This window comes from Hyperolius riggenbachi, chromosome 1, assembly GCF_040937935.1.
Source record: "Hyperolius riggenbachi isolate aHypRig1 chromosome 1, aHypRig1.pri, whole genome shotgun sequence".
Classification (NCBI taxonomy): Eukaryota; Metazoa; Chordata; class Amphibia; order Anura; family Hyperoliidae; genus Hyperolius; species Hyperolius riggenbachi.
This window is the reverse complement of record NC_090646.1, coordinates 163,305,431-163,325,216: the sequence shown is the minus strand read 5'-3', so window position 1 is coordinate 163,325,216 and position 19,786 is coordinate 163,305,431. Positions and strand designations below refer to the sequence as shown.

Below are 19,786 nucleotides of genomic sequence, written 5' to 3'. Positions count from 1 at the left end.
CTATTTTTTTCCCCCGCACATGCGTTTTGCGTGCATTTTAATGCGTTTGCGGCTTACATATATAAATCGCATATGCTTTTTGTATGCGTCTTTTTAATGCGTTTAATGCAAATCACTAAGAAGTCAACGGAAAATGGAAATACTAAAAATGCATACAATACTATTAAAAATGCATACAAAACGCAATACCTTTGCGTCACCATTGACTTTCATTATGTGTGTTTTAGATGCGTTTTGGAAAATATGCAGCAAGACCAGCGTTTCCCTCCCTCAGTGAAGTGAGCATTCCAAAACCTTGTATTGAGTCCATGCAAGTTGTCTTTTGTATTATAATATTCTGGATTTTTGTAACACTGACATTTTTGGCACCACTTTAGGGTACTCTGGACAATTTGTGTCACCAAGGCCTCTTTCATTCGGGCAGCTGACAGTGTCCACCACTTGTCGGTTGCTCCTGTGAATCCGCCAGGTGCCTGGAGGCCGTTTAGCGATCTTTGGTAAGAGCAGTGGTGTGGTGCTTGTCCCCTACATGTACATCTGAGCAGGTGCCACCCACCTCCTAGATTCAGCATGTGGCAACTTTCTGATGCACACTATCCCCACCATATGTCAACCATTGACAATTGTATGGTTACAAACTCTTTCATTTGGCTCCATTACAGATCCAGATGGTGCTTGTGTCCTAGCTGATCAGCAGACATGTGGCAAGTGCCTAGTCTGTGTGAAATAGGCCTGTGGCTGAGGGGAGCAGAACTGACAATCGCATACAATTATGTGTTAAAAAGAAAATCAGGATGCAAAATGTATTTACAGCACTGTAGTTAATCATTCAGCAAATGAAAATGTGCACAGAATGGCTAGTTTCACATCTTGTAAAAGGATTGCAACAAAGAGGAAAAGCAATACAATGCATAGAAAACCTGTTTCACGGCAACTGTAAACACGCACATCAACTGGTAGTGCACTTGCCTACCTCACATTATTCCAACAGACTGCACTGCACTCCACTGCTAATGCACCTATGTGAACGTACCATTACAATATAACTGTATTGCATTTGCTACGCGATTATACATCTGATGTATTGTGTCAATGTGAATGTAGTTTATAAAGGTGCCCATACATCTACCGATTTTGTAGCAATTTTTCATGACCATGGTCCTTTAAACATTGAGTTTACATTTAAAATACATAGAACCCCATACAAATAAGAAGTATGTTTCTTCCAGAGTAAAATGAGACATAAATTACTTTTTTCCTATGTTGCTGTCCCTTACAATAGGTAGTAGAACTCTGACAGAACCGATGGGTTTTGGGCTAGCCCATCTCCTCATGTGGATTCTCAGGGTTTTCTTTATTTTTAAAAGCACTTAGGCCTAGTGCACACCGGAGCGTTTCCGCTGCGGTTTGCGATCTGCTTGCGGGTGCGGATCCGCTAGGGTAATGTATTTCAATGGGCTGGTGCACACCAGAGCGGGAGGCGTTTTGCAGAAACGCATACTCCCGGGCTGCTGCAGATTTTGGATTGCAGATGCGTTTCTGCCTCAATGTTAAGTATAGGAAAACCGCAAACCGCTCTGAAAAACGGCACTTCAGAGCGGTTTGCCAGGCGTTTTTTGTTACAGTAGCTGTTCAGTAACAGCTTTACTGTAACAATACATGAAATCTACTATACCAAAACCGCTACACAAAACCGCAAAACGCTAGCTGAAACGCTGCAGAAAAATAAGAAAAAGCGTTTCAAAATCTGCTAGCATTTTGCGGATCTGCTAGCGGTTTTTGGTGTGCACCAGGCCTTACTGAAGGGCATTTGCACTGTCCAACTGCCAGAGAAGTGTGCAGCAAACAGGGAGGCTGGTCCGTGTTTATGTATAAATCCTTTTCAGGAAGTGTCTTCATAATATAATAAAAAAAAAAAAAAACTAGTCTAAAACCTGTCAGTTTTGTCAGATTTTTTACTACTGGCTATTAGGGTACAGCAACATTGGAGAAAAGTAATTTATAGTTAATGTTACCCAGGAAGAAATGTAATTCTTATTTGTATGTGTTTACATGTATTTTAAATTTTACAATTTTTTTGCAATAGTGGTCCTTTAAGTTGTTTAATGTAGACAAGCTCACCACTCCACTGTACGCATGAAACAATGTAAACCGGTGTATCAACCTTTCATTATACCCATCTAAGTAGCATTCAAATGCAGTCATGCAGCACACAAATTAACCACATAATACCCAACTAACCTGGCAGCCCGAGATTCCAGAAAGGGTCCTGGTGTGCAATGTCCCCTATCCATGTGGACGTAGATTTAGAATAAAATGTTGTAGCGAAGCGAAGACCAAGCCCACATCTCAGCAAGCAAAGTATGTGGGGAAAGGGACAAATATAAAAACAAGATCTACTTACCTGGGGCTTCCTCCAGCCCCTGACAGCCTATTTGTCCTTCGTCACAGCTCCGGTGTCTCGGGATCCTCTCCATTGCAGATGTTGGCATCTACTGCGCCTGAGTGAGCGTGTGCCGCTCCTAATTGCATTTATGTGGTATGCGCATCGTTCTGCAGTGGTTTTCTTTCCAACTCAGACGTATGGTCACCATAGCGGTATTGACACCATAAAAATCAGATTTCAACAGCAACTGGGCTGAGTGTATTAAGTGATAAAGATGCTAATCCTGCATTCAAAACTTGCAAAACTTTTTCTGCTGTTATGGTTTGGAGTTCTCACATATTTTAGGAGCACTGGCCCTTTAGTAGTCAGTGCCAAACAGTTGAATGCTGGGGGTTCTTTTTATCTATACTATATTCCTCCTTCCCTTTTATTTCCCTGCCTAGCCTATCTGAAACCTGATCCCCTGCTCACTTGTGTTTACAAGCAAGGCTGAGGTGACTCAGCAATTGGAGGAGAAAAGAAAAAAGACAGTGCAGTTCCTAGTATACACCTCAGTGGGAGTGTCTGAAGCCTCAGGGAGGAGGGCAGGTAATGAATACACAATGGGCTCTATTCATAAAAAATGTTTGGCGAAAAAACTCCTGGAGGGAAAATACCGCAGCGGTATTTTAGACTTCTGGGGGCTCTATTCATAAAACCTTACCGCAAGTTTTCCGCTCAAAACAGCGGATTTTCCCGTCCATTTAGCAAAGTGGGCATTCATAAAAGCTGTTCCCGCATGAAAATCTACAATCCCCCAGCAGAGCGAGAAATTTCCGCCTTCTCCAGTGTTTTTCTAGATTTATCTAGAAAAAAGTAACAAAATGGCCATTCATAAAGATTAGAGGAAGCGGTATGTGGACGGGAAATACCGCTTCCTCTGATTTTGCGGATTACATACAAGTGAATGGGACAGACCTCCCAGAGAGAGCAGTGCACGGAGGGACTCTGCCGGCTGAAGTGTTTCCGCATGTCTTCCGACAGCTTACCGCCAGCTTTCAGCGGGAGATCTCCGCTCTTGCATCGCAGCTTTCAAGATTTTTTTGAATGACCACCCAGAAGTGTAAAATACCGCTGCGGTATTTTCCCTCCAGGAGTTTTCTCGCCACAACTTTTTTATGAATAGAGCCCTGGGTGGTAATTCATAAAAATCTTGCCAGCTGCGATGCAAGAGCGGAGATCTCCCGCTGAAAGCTGGCGGTAAGCTGTCGGAAGGCATGCGGAAACACTTCAGCCGGCAGAGTCCCTCCGTGCACTGCTCTCTCTGGGAGGTCTGTCCCATTCACTTGTATGTAATCCGCAAAATCAGAGGAAGCGGTATTTCCCGTCCACATACCGCTTCCTCTAAACTTCATGAATGGCCATTTTGTTACTTTTTTCTAGATAAATCTAGAAAAACACTGGAGAGGGTGGAAATTTCTCGCTCTGCTGGGGGATCGTAGATTTTCATGCGGGAACAGCTTTTATGAATGCCCACTTTGCTAAATGGAAGGGAAAATCCGCTGTTTTGAGCGGAAAACTTGCGGTAAGGTTTTATGAATAGAGCCCTATGAGCAAGAGAAGGGAGGGGGGAAAACAAGAGTCAGGGAGGATATGATGTCAGTGTTAGCTTAGCAAGATGGCCACTGCCTAGAATAGGATTTTCTGCTTTTCCTTTATAAAATTCACTAGAATAATTTGTGGATAGCACAATAAATCTGTTATGTAAGTAGAAGTAGTATTGAGTCCGCCTGGAGAAAAGCGTGATATAAATGTTATTTGTCTTGTCTATTTGTCTATATATGTTTTTTTATTTTATTTCTAGGTTAGCATGGGTATTGCTTGTTCTTTAAGCAGGATATATCACTTTAATTGGATTGGCATATATGACAGTTAAACAATTTTGCTACTTTGGCACCATTGATATTCTTAGTTATTTTAGGTTTAGTATAAAATAGCACCGTTTCAGAGTCTTCTGCTCCTGTATCAAACTCTGCTAAAACACATGAACATCATACATACTTGTATACTACTTTAACAATGCACCAATCAAATCATTATTTGGGAAATGTGACGAATTACCATACTTCCGCCTCTGGAGGACTTGATGGGGAACTGGCAGCTCTGTATTGGTGTGCTGATACATCAGTCACTTTAGTTTCAACAGGTCTAGTAGACTGTAAGTTGGACATAAAGTGTATTTTCAGTCACATACGCAGGCAGGGCTGAATTGCCTTTTACATTGGCCAGGCTAATATTAGAAATGGTTTTCTTTATATCCTGAAATTGTTTATTAATTTACTGTACGGTTTACTCATGTGCAGTGTCCAGTTTACTCATGCCTGACGACAGTTTATGCTTTTATATCATTGCACTGCTAGATTCCCCTCTTGTGTACATTTCTTGGAGCACACGGGCAAAATGAGGTGAGAGACTAGACTGAAACCACTACATGAGAAAAGTTTTCTGAAATCAGTAGAGGTGTTTATCATGTGACTTGGTATCAGCAGGTGAGAGGAAGCAGTGGAAAGCTGTGGTAACCCGCCTGACCAAAATGCTTTTATGGCTTGATAAGAATTTAGCCTGTATTTCATTTGGTGACAGGAATCAGGGTCACTGCTGTAGGCGGAATCTCTTGCGCACGGCCCTGCTGTCTCAGGCAGCCTGTCTATACAGTTAGTTCCCAGAGCTCTCCTCTGATGACGTCACCAAGTCAGCCAGTCACTGCAAGGAAGGCAGCACTGGCAGAACATGGCAGCCTCCCAGCTTCGCTATTATGCTGCCTGACCCGTGATCGGGTGATTTCACCGGCAGGGCTGTGATTCCCGGGCGGCGGATCCTTCATGGAGGAGGCCGCAGACCCCTATCTGCCTTATGACGGGGGCGGAGATGGGATCCCGTTGCGAGAGTTGCATAAGAGAGGTATGACCGATTGTCCGGGTAATCGCCGTTTGTTTTTGCTTGCTGGGGGCGATTCCTGTATGTCTGCTCATCTGCCTCCATTATATGGCCACATGTAGTGTGGTATGCGGATATGTGTGCGCTGTAACCGCTATGCATGTCTGATTACCTTAGCCACGGGAGTCCATTTTCCTATGAATCAGGTGGAGGCAGTGCTGATCCCCAGCCAGCCCTCCCTGCTGCTACATTGTTGTAGCATGTTAGCAGCTTGGATGGCAGAACCCCTGGCAGCTTCTCAGCACTGCTACACGGTGGTGATACAGATGGAAGCGGGAGAATATCCTACATACATTGGAAATCTATATACCCTGTTCTGTGATGACAAATTCTGGTTAAATATATTTTTATTATAATTAAAGGTAAATTATAACAAAGCATGATATGCATCCAAAATACTGTGGATGACAGATTCCTTATCAAGAAGACGACGAAAGAGAACACTGACTAAAATATAGGCTCTTGTATAGGATACTGGCTACTCAACTATAGATGTTTTGACTATAATGCTCCATCGATCCCTAAAAAGGGTATATATGCTGTTTCGTCGGATAGTACTGTACTTACAAATATTCTAAAAGCTGTTGTTACAAGGATCTACATTTTTTTTCCTCTAAAGAAGCTCCGCAATGAGTCCCCCCAACTACCCCCCCCCTCTCCTCCCCGGTATGCACGTATTAGCCCGTTGATGTAACTGCTGATTCGATGCGGCAGGTAGAGAACTTCATCTCGAGCATTATCCTCTCTTTTGCCTAGGGCTCTGGTCCCCCTATGCAGTAAGATGGTACGATTCAGTGGGGTGAAATTGGATCTGTAAACGTATCCTAATTACGCATACATTTGAAATCGGCGCCGGTAGACTCGGGCGCAGGATACAGCCTGTATATGGCTGATCCTGCTTCTGCACAAGTCCAGGCTGTATTAATAACTATTCCCCCTCCAGGCCACCATGGATAGAGGGGGAATGATATAATTCGGCTTCCAGCGAATGCTGGAGGCCAAATTGTGTTTTTTAAGCAACCTCGGCTCCGTCTTCTGACGGCTCTGAAATTACTCACTGAGCGCTGCTCAGTTGTGATTCCTATTATAGTCTATGGTGGTGCCGGCTGCGGCCAAATCTAGCAGCGCCGAAAAGCACTGCTCCGCCTAATTACACTTGATACTTAAAGCGTAGTGGGAGAGGAATGTGCAGCTGCGACCGCTACAATTTTTCTAGACACTTATCGGGAAGCAGATACCAATGGGTGTAATAAAGGCCTATGAGAACGAAGTGTCCATCCACACTAGGCGGTTTCATATACCTTTTTACCTTGTCGCTACCGCAGGAGACCAGAGCCGAAATCTTGGAAGCCCCACTTGAAGCATACTGTTGGGACTCCCCTTTGGACTGAAACAAGCCAACTTTGGACTGAAACAATCCTTCCTCCTCAGGGAGGATTCTCATTGGTCCACTAATGTTGTGCATTCATCCTAGTGTGAGCCGACCCTAATGCTAGTTACATGCGATACAATTTTTTTGACAGATTTACTGTAGTTCGGAGCCGACAGCCGTCAGAGCGCCTGCGCAGGAGCCAGGAAGGTAAATATTGACGTCACCGCTGCACGGACTCCACGGAGGGCTGCAGCGAGACCCCTGACGGATGGAGGACGGCGTGGGAAGCCTCATTAGGATCCGGAGGCTTCCCCCACCCGAGGTGAGTACCCCCCAGGGGATCTTTTCATGTTACAGTTCCTCTTTAAAGTGATCCTTAAGCCTATTATAAGAAAATAAGATTTACTCACCTAGGGCTGGCTGGTTGGTGTACTGGTTAAGGGCTCTGCCTCTGACGCAGGAGACCAGGGTTCGAACCTCGGCTCTGCCTGTTCAGTAAGCCAGCACCTATTCAGTAGGAGACCTTAGGCAAGTCTCCCTAACACTGCTACTGCCTATAGAGCGCGTCCTAGTGGCTGCAGCTCTGGCACTTTGAATCCGCCAGGAGAAAAGCGCGATATAAATGTTATATTTTTTTTTTTTTTTTTAGGGCTTCCCTCAGCCCTCTGCAGCTGATCGGTGCCCTTGCAGCCCCGCTCCGATGCTCCAGGACACGCCGGCGAACACTTCCGGTTTGGCCGTCACCGGCCAACAGGCATAGGAATGCGAGTGATTGTTCGCGTTCCCAGCCATAATATCGCCCCCCTATGCTGCTATTGTGGGCCCCCCCCATATCCCGGTGACCAAGCCATATTTACTAAAATAGGCCACTGCAGCTTTAAGGCCTTGCTGCAGGGCCGTACAACTCGGCACACAAGTGATTTCCCCACCAACAGAGCTTCCTGTTGGTGGGGTCTGATCGCTCCCCCAATGTTGGTTTTTTTTTTTTTTTTTTTTTGACAAATATTTTTATTTTATCATAGGCATCTGAGCCTCTGGTGTGACACGACTGTCCCCAGTACAGCGCTGCCTTAGATTGCATCACTGTACAATGTTATTAGTTCGCCGTCTTAACAGTCCCTAGTGGCCGCTGGGAGTCTGATGACGGAGTTCAGCTCCGTCATTCAAGCGGGGATGTGCGTGTGATCCCCTGCAAAGGCCAGCGGGGATTCGTGTGCGAGTGTGTGATTCCCTGCAAAGGCCATTCACGCCAATTAGCGTGAATGTGTGTGGATAGTGTTTTTGTGTGTGTGGATGTTACAACCGCCATTAACAAGTTAGCATCTCCAAATGAAATATTTTGATTGAAGATGCGCACTCATTTGAATTTCAGTCCGCTAAACTCGTGTTCTGCCTAATGAGATTGTGCAGAGCGGGCAGTTCTAGTTACCTGTTCCGGACGCTTGACCAACTTCTCTTCTTCGTCCCACCCACGGCGCTGCATTATCGGCATCCTCTTCTGACTTCGTCACATGCTATTACATGTGATCGGGGCTCAGAAGATAGTGTCAGCGGTTCAGCGCCATCCGGTGGTGGAAGAGTCTCTTGAGGAAGCCCCAGGTAAGGATAAATCCACCACTAATTAACATCTCAGGTTTCCTTTAAGCTTATCAAGGTGCCAACGTGGAAACTGTGACAGCTGCCTGGATTTGTCGCACACAGATTGTGACACAGCAGAAAGTGAAACGCAATTAGTGAGGACTGTGATCATCTGAATGACTCATCCTGACACCATAGTTACAGTGTCTGATGCAGCTGCCTGCGTCTCAGACTGTGTGTGCATGAGTGTTCATGGAGTTCATTGCTCTCCACCTGAGCCAGGGAGCCATCCCTTTCCTATCTGAAGCAGAGCTTATACAGCTCAAGGCATGTTTGTGGTGCTCTGTGTGTGAAATTACCTTTATTCTTTATTAAAAAATATTCCTATATGCAGTATTTTTTGCATTTTTATTCGTATTTACATATGTGTATTCTGCGGATAGACAAATGTATTTTTGGAGCTCTTGAAGGTTCAGGGAACTCTTGAAAAAAATAAAAATCCCTATCCACTTACCTGGGGCTTCCTCCAGCCCGTGGCAGGCAGGAGGTGCCCTCGCCGCCGCTCCAGAGGCTTCCGGTCGTCTTCGGTGGCCGACCCGACCTGGCCAGGCCGGCTGCCAGGTCGGGCTCTTCTGCGCTCCATGGCCGGGCTCTTCTGCGTCCCACGCCGGCGCGCTGACGTCATCGGACGTCCTCCGGGCTGTACTGCGCAGGCGCAGTAGTTCAGCGCCTGCGCAGTACAGCCCGGAGGACGTCCGATGACGTCAGCGCGCCCGTGTGGGACGCAGAAGAGCCCGGCCATGGAGCGCAGAAGAGCCCGACCTGGCAGCCGGCCTGGCCAGGTCGGGTCGGCCACCGAAGACGACCGGAAGCCTCTGGAGCGGCGGCGAGGGCACCTCCTGCCTGCCACGGGCTGGAGGAAGCCCCAGGTAAGTGGATAGGGATTTTTATTTTTTTCAAGGTTTCCCTGGACCTTCACTTTATTGCTGGATTGGCTGGTAATGTTTTGTGAGCAGATATCTTGCTGTTGAAGTAAAGGCCCATACACATAACTTAGATTACCAGAACTGATCATTGGTGATCCTTTCAGGCACCTTTGTGAAACATGAAGATACCTTGTGACTGCACATCAGCAATGGTTCCCGGTAGGCCTGAACGATTTTAGGAAAAGATTGAATTGCACGATTTTTGTCAAATTGCGATTTCGATTCTGTAGACGATTTTTGCTATACAACGATGGATCAGTTCGCTCTGACCATCCAGTCGCTCTCTACCTGACGTGGGACAGTCTGCGACAACTACTACAACTGCGGTCCCCTCTCTGTCTGTCCGGTGTGCTGCTGGCTGGGGGGTGACAGTGACTGACACTGAAAACGTCACCTCCCTGCTGCTGCTGGCTGGACAGCTTCTAGCAATCACACAGCTATTACACTCATCTCCCCTGAGCACTGATAGGTTACATGGGGATTTACTGCTGTCATGTCACACAGTGAGCAGTGTATAAATAGGAAGTCAGCTACATATATGCAGAGGAATATATAATCATAGTGCCCTACCTCTTCATATATCTAGCTGACTTCCTATTTATACACTGCTCAGTGCTGTGTGACATGACAGCAGTCAGTGACTCCCAAAGTCCCCATGTAACCTATCAGTGCTCAGGGGAGATGAGTGAAACAGTTGTGTGGGATTGCTAGAAGCTGTCCAGCCAGCAGCAGCAGCGTGATGTTTTCAGTGTCAGTCACTATAACCCCCCAGCCAGGCAACTCACACGGGACAGGCAGAGAGTGGACTGCAGCCAGTAATAGTAGTTGTCGCAGACTCCCCCTTCAGGTAGAGAGAGCGGACAGAAGTTAATTGCTGTTAGGCCCGGTTCACATTAGCGTTCCCTGTCCGGATTCGCCGGATCCGGACTGTATACTGTACAAACGGAACGTACGTTCCGCATAGCAATGCAAAGGCTATGCGAATGTTCACACGCTTCCGTACAGTATGGAGCCGTACCGGACTCCGGACACTTTTCCAACATGCGCTATTTTTCGGTCCGGATCATCCGGCCCACGCACCCGGACCGGAGCCTGACTGCACCAATCGGAAATAGAAAGCAATGGGAAACGAAAGCACAGAACACACTGGCTACAAACACCTGATGTTCTACCCCACTTTCTATGCGTTTTCTAGCGGCAATTTTGGATGGGGACACATGGGAAGCATTTTGGAGTGGAGCAGCAGTGACTTTTACGTGCTGGAGCTGTTTGGCAGTATGTCGGAGGTGGAGGTGAGGCCTAAACAGCGGAGGACCTGATTCCACAGGTGCACCTTCTGCTGACCTCCCAGACCCCAACATTTTTTTTCATTTGTACTCTTTTGCCAAACTGATCCGGATCGCAGCCTGATGTACACCTGATGCAACCTGACCGGATCCGGATCAGAACCGTACGGTTTCGATCCGGATCCGGTCAGGTCATCCGGTCCATTTGGCAGAGAAATGCAAGTGTGAACGGGGCTTTTATGGCTCTCCCGGGCAGTGCGTCTCCGGCTCTTTTCATCTTCCGGGTAAGGGCGGGACCAGCCCTCCTTCCCTGTCTGCCCCATTCACCACTGGCTCTCACCCGGAGTGGGAGGGTGCATGTTCCGATTTGTTAACCCCTCACTGGCCTCCTCTCCAGCATCTACAGGGGAATGTCTGTTTTATTTACACATGCAGAGTGGCAGAGAAAACCGCAGCAAAACCGAAGCTCTGACGATCTCAAAATAGTCTTAAACTTGATCACGATTTTCGGTTTAAAACCGAAAATCGTTCAGCCCTAGTTCCCGGTGGAAAGTCATGCATCATCCCTATTGTTCTTCCTTACTGCAGGGAGCGGCAGCTCATTAGTCTTCCCCTCTCCATGGAGCAGAACACACTGCTCAGCAGGTTGCCAAGTAACATGCATGTATAAGGAAATTGCTGCATGGAACAATCAGGAATGATCATTTTGGATGACGTCTGTATGTGTATAGGCCTTTAAAGGGGAACTGAAGAGAGAGGTATATGGAGGCTGTCATGTGTATTTCCTTTTAATCAATACCAGTTGCCTGGCAGCCCTGCTGGTCTATTTCTCTGCAGTAGTATCTGATTAAAACCAGAAACAAGCATGCAGCTAGTCTTGTCAGATCAGACTTATAAGTCTGAACCACTGAAACGCCTGATCTGCTGCATGCTTGTTCAGGGGCTATGGCTAATAGTATTAGAGGCAGAGGATCAGCAGGGCTGCCAGGCAACTGGTATTGTCTAAAAGGAAATAAACATGACAGCCTCCATATACCTCTCTCTTCAGTTCCCCTTTAACAACAACAACAAAACATTTGTAAAGCACTTTTATCCAGCAGGACTGAAAGCGCATAAGCATGTCTCAGATCAGTACATAGTGATGTGTTACAGGGAATAAGCTATGCGATCATAAATGCCAGAATAAACAGGTGGATTTTCAGTTTTGATTTTAACGCCTCCAGGGTTGGAGCTGTCCTTATTGGGTGTCACAAGGCATTCCAAATGGTAGAGGGCAGCATGACAGAAAGCTCTTTAGCTGGACCATGGGGGTGGTCAGGTTTAAGAGCAACTTTTCCAAAACTGATTCATGAGTGCCATGTAATTTGTTTATGCTCAGCGGATCGCTCAGAAACAGCCTTATCAGTCCACTGACTGTACACATGCTGTACTGTCTGCTGAAAGCCCGCCCAGCGGGAGGTGACGACGGACCCGTCGTTGCCTTTAGTACGGCGTGTGGACGAGCCTTAACAATATGATGGACTAAAATTTTTTTTTTTTTTTTTTTTTTTTAGTAAATGCACAAAGGGAGGTACTGCTTGCTTAAAGGACCACTATCGTGAAAAAAAGTAGGCAGTTAAAATTTGAAAGAACCGACAGGTTTTGGGCCAGTCCAGTTCCTCATGGGGATTCTCAAGGTTTTCTTTGTTTTAAACAGCCTACTTTTTTCGTGATTGTAGTCCTTTAAGGCTAGGTTTCCACTTGTGCAAAAATGGGCCAATTTCCTGGCCACAAATTTGGATGGAATTCGGCAGTCTATAGAAGTTATTGCAGAGAATTTGTAGCCGGGGAAAAATCTGACGGCCTGCAGCATAATCTTTTTCGAATCCCATAGCCGTGCATAGCGTGGCTAGAGGGATTCGGCTGCGAGACGTGTCACAGCTGTGCCGGCATGGCGTCTTGCGGACATACCGATCCGGTCCCGTGCTGCGGCACACTTCCATTTTTGGTGACTTTAATGTCACCGCCCACTGTGCCTGCGCGTGTCCTTGCTCCCATTCACGTCACTGGCAGCGTCCTGCGCAGTATGAGAAAACCTCGTATTGCGCCTGCATAGGACACTCCCGGCAGCGTGAGCAAGTATGTGCGCAGTGCAGTGGCCGGTGCCAATAAAGTTGCTGAAAACTGAAGTGAGCCATGGCGGGAGACCAGAGGATAGTTATGTCTGGCACGGGCACAGGAGGTCTGCAGGGGACCGGTAGAATCTCCAGGTAAGTTATTTATTTATTTATTTATTTATTGTGCTTTCGGTTCTTTAGGCCTCTTTCACAGTGGGACGTTGCGTTTGATGCGACAAGGTCGCATAACGTGCCTCTAATGCAACACATTGAAAGTCTATAACTTGGACGTTATAGTACATTCTTTAGCCCTGCGTTTGGTGCGCCGTTTTCATCGCACAGTGATGGAACGAAAACGGCGCATGCGTTGCATAAAAAAAAATTACTGCGCATGTGCAACATACACAATGCAGCAGATTTATTGCTAAACGCACAGCATGCAGCACTTTCTAAATACAGGGAGTGCAGAATTATTAGGCAAATGAATATTTTGACCACATCATCCTCTTTATGCATGTTTTCTTACTCCAAGCTGTATAGGCTCGGAAGCCTACTACCAATTAAGCATATTAGGTGATGTGCATCTCTTTAATGAGAAGGGGTGTGGTCTAATGACATCAACACCCTATATCAGGTGTGCATAATTATTAGGCAACTTCCTTTCCTTTGGCAAAATGGGTCAAAAGAAGGACTTGACAGGCTCAGAAAAGTCAAAAATAGTGAGATATCTTGCAGAGGGATGCAGCACTCTTAAAATTGCAAAGCTTCTGAAGCGTGATCATCGAACAATCAAGCGTTTCATTCAAAATAGTCAACAGGGTCGCAAGAAGGGTGTGGAAAAACCAAGGCGCAAAATAACTGCCCATGAACTGAGAAAAGTCAAGCGTGAAGCTGCCAAGATGCCACTTGCCACCAGTTTGGCCATATTTGAGAGCTGCAACATCACTGGAGTGCCCAAAAGCACAAGGTGTGCAATACTCAGAGACATGGCCAAGGTAAGAAAGGCTGAAAGACGACCACCACTGAACAAGACACACAAGCTGAAACGTCAAGACTGGGCCAAGAAATATCTCAAGACTGATTTTTCTAAGGTTTTATGGAATGATGAAATGAGTGAGTCTTGATGGGCCAGATGGATGGGCTCGTGGCTGGATTGGTAAAGGGCAGAGAGCTCCAGTCCAACTCAGACGCCAGCAAGGTGGAGGTGGAGTACTGGTTTGGGCTGGTATCCTCAAAGATGAGCTTGTGGGGCCTTTTCGGGTTGAGGATGGAGTCAAGCTCAACTCCCAGTCCTACTGCCAGTTTCTGGAAGACACCTTCTTCAAGCAGTGGTACAGGAAGAAGTCTGCTTCCTTCAAGAAAAACATGATTTGCATGCAGGACAATTCTCCATCACACGCGTCCAAGTACTCCGCAGCGTGGCTGGCAAGAAAGGGTATAAAAGAAGAAAAACTAATGACATGGCCTCCTTGTTCACCAGATCTGAACCCCATTGAGAACCTGTGGTCCATCATAAAATGTGAGATTTACAAGGAGGGAAAACAGTACACCTTTCTGAACAGTGTCTGGGAGGCTGTGATTGCTGCTGCACGCAATGTTGATGTTGAACAGATCAAAACACTGACAGAATCCATGGATGGCAGGCTGTTGAGTGTCCTTGCAAAGAAAAGTGGCTATATTGGTCACTGATTTGTTTTTGTTTTGTTTTTGAATGTCAGAAATGTATATTTGTGAATGTTGAGATGTTAAATTGGTGTCACTGGTAAAAATAAATAATTGAAATGGGTATATATTTGTTTTTTGTTAAGTTGTCTAATAATTATGCACAGTAATAGTCACCTGCACACACAGTTATCCCCCTAAAATAGCTAAAACTAAAAACTACTTTCAAAAATATTCAGCTTTGATATTAATGAGTTTTTTGGGTTCATTGAGAACACGGTGGTTGTTCAATAATAAAATTATTCCTCAAAAATACATCTTGCCTAATTCTGCACTTCCTGTATTGCTACACGTTACACACAATGCAGCGTGTGCACTGTGAATGTCGCACAGGCTTTGTATTGCTGTGCGTTAGTCTGCTTTGGAACATTTTTTTAACGTGTGACTTTACGTCGCACTGTGAAAGAGGCCTTAAGGTACATACCCACATAGCCGTACCATCACCATCAGGATCGTGCTTGATCCTGCAGACAGCACTGTACAGATGTGTTGCTTTGTTAGACTAGAACAAAAGTTTGCCTTCTTAGGTATTTAGTGACACATTGTTGCTATGGGAATGAGGGGAGGGACTATAGTGCAGTGCACCAGAGTGGCTTTTAGTGGGCAGCATAAGGATGGAACAAGGTGCTCGCCTGAGATCTTGCGATCCAGAACTTTCAGCTACAATTCAGGTTAGTTTTTTGCTGGAAATACATAATGAGATTATTCAGCATATTTACTGTCCGATTTTCCATTCGTTTTTAGGAGCGATTTTTTTTTTTTTTTTTTTTTTTTTTTTTTTTTTTTTTTCTAATCAATTTTCATTCACTTCTAAGATAAGTTGATCGAAAAGTAGATCAGACCTGTCGGAAATTATCTATCGAACCATCTATCTGCCAAAAAATCTTATGGTATATTCTCAGCATAACACACATTGCATTCTCTTTAGAGACAGTCAACTAGCCACCTCTGCTGAGTTCACCCTAACATTGATATGAGGCTTAACTTATACACAAAAGATCCTCTCTCAGCTGTTGCCTCTATTCCAACCTGTATAAAGAGGAAGGGTCACTTTACTGACTGATAATAACTAAGCTCTATTATCCTTTGTGAAACACTTTCCTTTACTGTAGCAAAATGTTAAGCAAACGCACACACGACTGACACTGGCAGGTAGGCTTTTTAGCTCCTGTGAAGGTTAGCTAGAGCCACACTAGCAGCGTAAGCAGTCCATTTATCGGACCATAAGACAGCAGAAGTCAGACTTATTAATGGATCCTATGCTTAGCAGTAGATTCCTTCAGTTATATCTGTTGCTTCAGTTCCAGAGAGCGTTACACTCTGTTGTGCAGTATACGTTCATTTCGAATAGCAGACAAGTCATACGTATGTATAACATGTCTGATGAAACGGACACAATGGACGCTGTTAACTGGTGACGTGGACGGTGCATCTGCTGTCACCATACATGGCATGAATCCATGCTAGCATGGACCTAGCTTACCGGGGTTCAGGGGGCAGGTAAGTAAATCTAGTTTTTTTTTATTTCGCTCAGACCTTCCCTTTAAGGCATTATCAATGAGATGCAAATAATTCAGAGTTGATGCAAATATTTATGTAAATTTTATAGAGCCACATAAATCCCTACCATGCACTCATGAGGGCCAGAAAGTCTGAAACAGCTGTATGCATTTTAGGTTGATGTGACTCTGTAAAACGTATAAGCTGTAGGGTTGTTACATACCAGCGGTTCTGGATGTAAGCCTGGCTTCAGGGGCATAAAGAGATGTTTTTCATATTAAGGAATGCTGCATCATGGGAAACCACAGTTGCTCACTTAAAGCTGACTTATCGCATATACCTTCTGTTTTAAGAAAGCACATAATATTCATTGTTGCTTTTTAGCTGGAGGGCCTTTTGTTCTTTTAGCCCTTTATACTTGAGCTATCTGGGTTTTTTGTGGTTATTCTGTAGTTAGTGATGCTTGTGAGTGAATTGACATTCATAGGAGAGGATGGAAATGCCTGCCAGCCCCAGGGAAATTGTAAGCAAGCACCAGTCAACACCTATTAACTAAAGCCTGCAAAACGCTAATTGGCCCTGTCACGGAATAGCCGTGAGAAACGCAGGTGAATCTAGAGAATTCACAGTCGCTTTCCTGATCGCTCCCTGTCGGATCTGTGTAGTCAGGCAAGCGATCCGAAAATGACATTTTTGTGTTGTTTTAAATCCAGAGATCTGTTCCCCTGTGAGCCAAAGCAGTCCCCTCACCCCTCCGGAATGTCGCACGTGGCTGGACTCCCTGCAGGGCCCAGCTCATTCCCCCTACAGCAGATGTCCCCATGAAAAGGACCAGGAAACTGGCTCCACAGGGGGGCCATAGAAAGCCAGCCGATCCGGCACCGAGCATGGGCCATAAGGAAAGCATGGGTGATATGATTTCCTGTCGGCATACGAAAACCGTATGTCGCACAGCTATAAAATTCATATCGTCTTGTCCGGTAAAATCTGGCCATCGTGCTGATATGAAATTCCTTGGGATAGACCGTCCGGTTATCGAGATATGAATCTTCTCAGGAGCCTGACCCGCTGGCTTAGCCGTGTCTGATGTCATATTAATCTGTATTTTCCAACAAGTCTGAAGCTGTTACCCCCCTAAATGTAACATGTATGGTTCAGGAGTTACAGCAATTCATAAGTTTAGCTCTAAAATCTCTGAGGGAATGAACTGTCATTTGCTGGTAGCTCAGAGGGGGCTGGCACTGCCACACCCCCAAACCAGCTTCATCAAAAGCACAGAGCCAGCAGGCGGGCTGGAGTCCTCCACTCTGAACCATCTTGCACTCATCAGATGCCAGCTTGAGGATATGCTGGCATCCACCTGGTCTGAACTCTGAACTCTGGACTTTGAAACCAAGGACTTTATGATTCTTCCCACAATAAGGACATCTTTCCAGGAACTAAGTATTTTTCTCCCTTCTTTTATTTTTCATACTGGCTATTACTGTTTTCATAATTGTTGATTTTCATAATTGTCTGTATATATTAATTATTTATATTGCGTGAATAAACGACTTTCTCCAAGTCATTCACTTTCCGCTACCCTGCTTATCAGCACACACAGAACTGATCCCGGGTCTCTGAAGATACGCTACTGTTTGTTTGTTGTTGGCTAGACAGAATATCGTGTGTTTAACCGTTTTATTCGCAGGATTAGTCAGTCAGTTAGTGGGCCCCACGGTCCCATAGTAACCGCGGTGGTGGCAGTTTACTCTGAACCAGTGGGTGACGTTGTAATCACCCGTGTCTCACAGGCTCCCTTCTGAGCTGTCTGCGGCTAATTCTTAACGGTTCCTGCGCATTGACTGCGACCAGAGTTCGCACGATCTGTGCGCTGGCATCGTTTAGAAGGCTAAGTGCGGTCAGCCACGGAGGGCTCATGTGACAGGCCCTTACTGTCAGCACCAAGCAGCTCCTGCTAATGTACTGTCCAGCCATTGTATCAGTGCTCTCAATGTGACTGTGCTAACTCTACTCCTACATGTATGCTACTTCAACCCCAAATAGCCCACTGATCGCCATTACCTTTCTGATTCATTACTGATTTTCCCTTTCTTGTAGCGAGCTTAGGGCCCTTTGAGTGTATGTTGTTTACAAACACATCCCTGTTACAACATAGATAGGATTTCTGTGGCTGCTGCCAGCTTCACCTCCTTTGCTCTTTCCTTCTGCCCTTCTCACTCCCTGTCACTAAGATTCAAAGGATTATTTAGCTGTGTTTAGCCCTAATCTGTACATAGACTGGGAAAAGTACATTACTGAGTATGATGATAAACTGGCATATTTTTCCTCAATTGGAGCGTTTCTGCCCAATCGTGTTTTTCAGCATGTTATGTGAAGTCTTACTGGATAAATCAGGGGTTCTGTGGGAAGACCCAGAAGGACTTTCAAAGCTAATTTCACTGAGGCTTTCACCTCACCCAAACACTGAACTGGAAGCCTGAGGTGGGGACATAAAGTTATGAAAAAACTACTACCGGGGCGGGGGGGGGGGGGGGGGGGGGTGTAGCCATCCACGCTGCTCTCTGCCGTTCTGTTGGCCTGCATACCTTTTACTAGAAGGAGAGGATGCTCTCTCAGCTTGCGGGGAGCGGCCAGGGAGAGACAGCTGCCCTATGGCAGCTGTGGAAAGCCTGCAAGAATTCCCCCAGTAGGCATTTTGAGCAGGGAATCACTCTCCTCCTTTTCCCTCGATATTAGCAACAATTATTGTCACCAATTTGGGGGAAGGTTATAGCGCAGCGGTGGGGAGGACATAGAGGCATGTCATGAGGCAGGGAACATGCCTCTGTCCCATCTGCCCACCCTGCCACAACGCCTCGGGTTCTTTTGAAAGGAAGCTCTGGCAACACCAGGTTTTTGCCGGGGCTTCTCAATGGCCTATTCATCTGACCATTGAAAATTCTTGGCAAGGAATGGTTCTCATTAGATGAGGAGCTCTGATAGGAGATCCAAGGAGGCATTTGCTGGGTCTTCTTTTCAGAATAATAAGGCGGCAGTGTGCAGTAATGTGGACCGTCATCGGATTGTCTTCAAGCAGATTTTCAGAAGACCGCTGAGGATTACTAGGCTTGTGAGACTTTTTTTTTTTTTTTTTTTTTCCTGGTAAGTTATATTTTGGCAAAATCATTTTTGCAAAATATCAGGCTTATATTTTTATATTTTTTACTCTAAATATTTTTGTGAATGGGTTTTTGATGTTCCCCACACCAAGTTGGTGAGGGTGTATATATGGAAGCCCCCTAATCCCTGCTTACTTATTGTATGCACATGGACCCTGAGAAGGCTGATAGCTGCTTGAGGCTGCATTCGCAGTGGGACGTTGCATTGTAATGTGACGTTAGTCACAACGCAGCATTACAACGCAACGCAAAAAAAAGGTTTTAACGCTGCATTACCGTTGCATACAGTAGGTACAGTAAAGCATACAGTCAATGAAAAGTATGATTTCCTGTACCTGGTTCGTCATGATGGAGGTTTTTTAACGGAGGAAATCGCACAGCAATTAAAAGTCCAATGGGACGTTCACAGTGCATGCAGTGCGATGCGCGTCAACGCGGTTTATGCAAATCATGCGTTGCGTTTATGCAAATCATGCGTTGACGTGTTCAATGTTAATCTATGGTAACTCTTGCATGTTTGAATTTTTGCGCTGTCGCACTACATTATAGCCGTTGCACATGCGCACATCTGTTTTTAAAAAGGCTGAGCTTTATACTCTCAAATGTGCAATACAAATGGCGTACATCTATGATGCCATTTTGATTGTTCTGCCTCCATTACATTGCATGCCACCGCAACCACATTAATTGCTACTTTGCGTTGCATCTGGGTTGTGTAGCAGC

The 19,786-nt window shown here is 45.6% G+C and overlaps 1 protein-coding gene across 4 annotated transcripts in view; it reads left to right on the top strand.

Annotated features, from left to right (window-relative positions):
* The window catches only part of CLCN3 (chloride voltage-gated channel 3), a 151,832-nt gene that overhangs the window by 44,756 nt on the left and 87,290 nt on the right, over positions 1-19,786 (top strand). For 2 of the 4 annotated variants that reach the window (XM_068278806.1, XM_068278802.1), the window contains exon 1: positions 5,103-5,326. The exons of the other annotated variants lie outside the window; for them this stretch is intronic. In XM_068278806.1, the coding sequence (XP_068134907.1) occupies positions 5,248-5,326 (79 nt within the window). In that variant the 5' untranslated portion in view covers positions 5,103-5,247. Of the gene's footprint in view, positions 1-5,102; positions 5,327-19,786 lie in introns of those variants that run through there. 4 annotated transcript variants of the gene reach the window in all.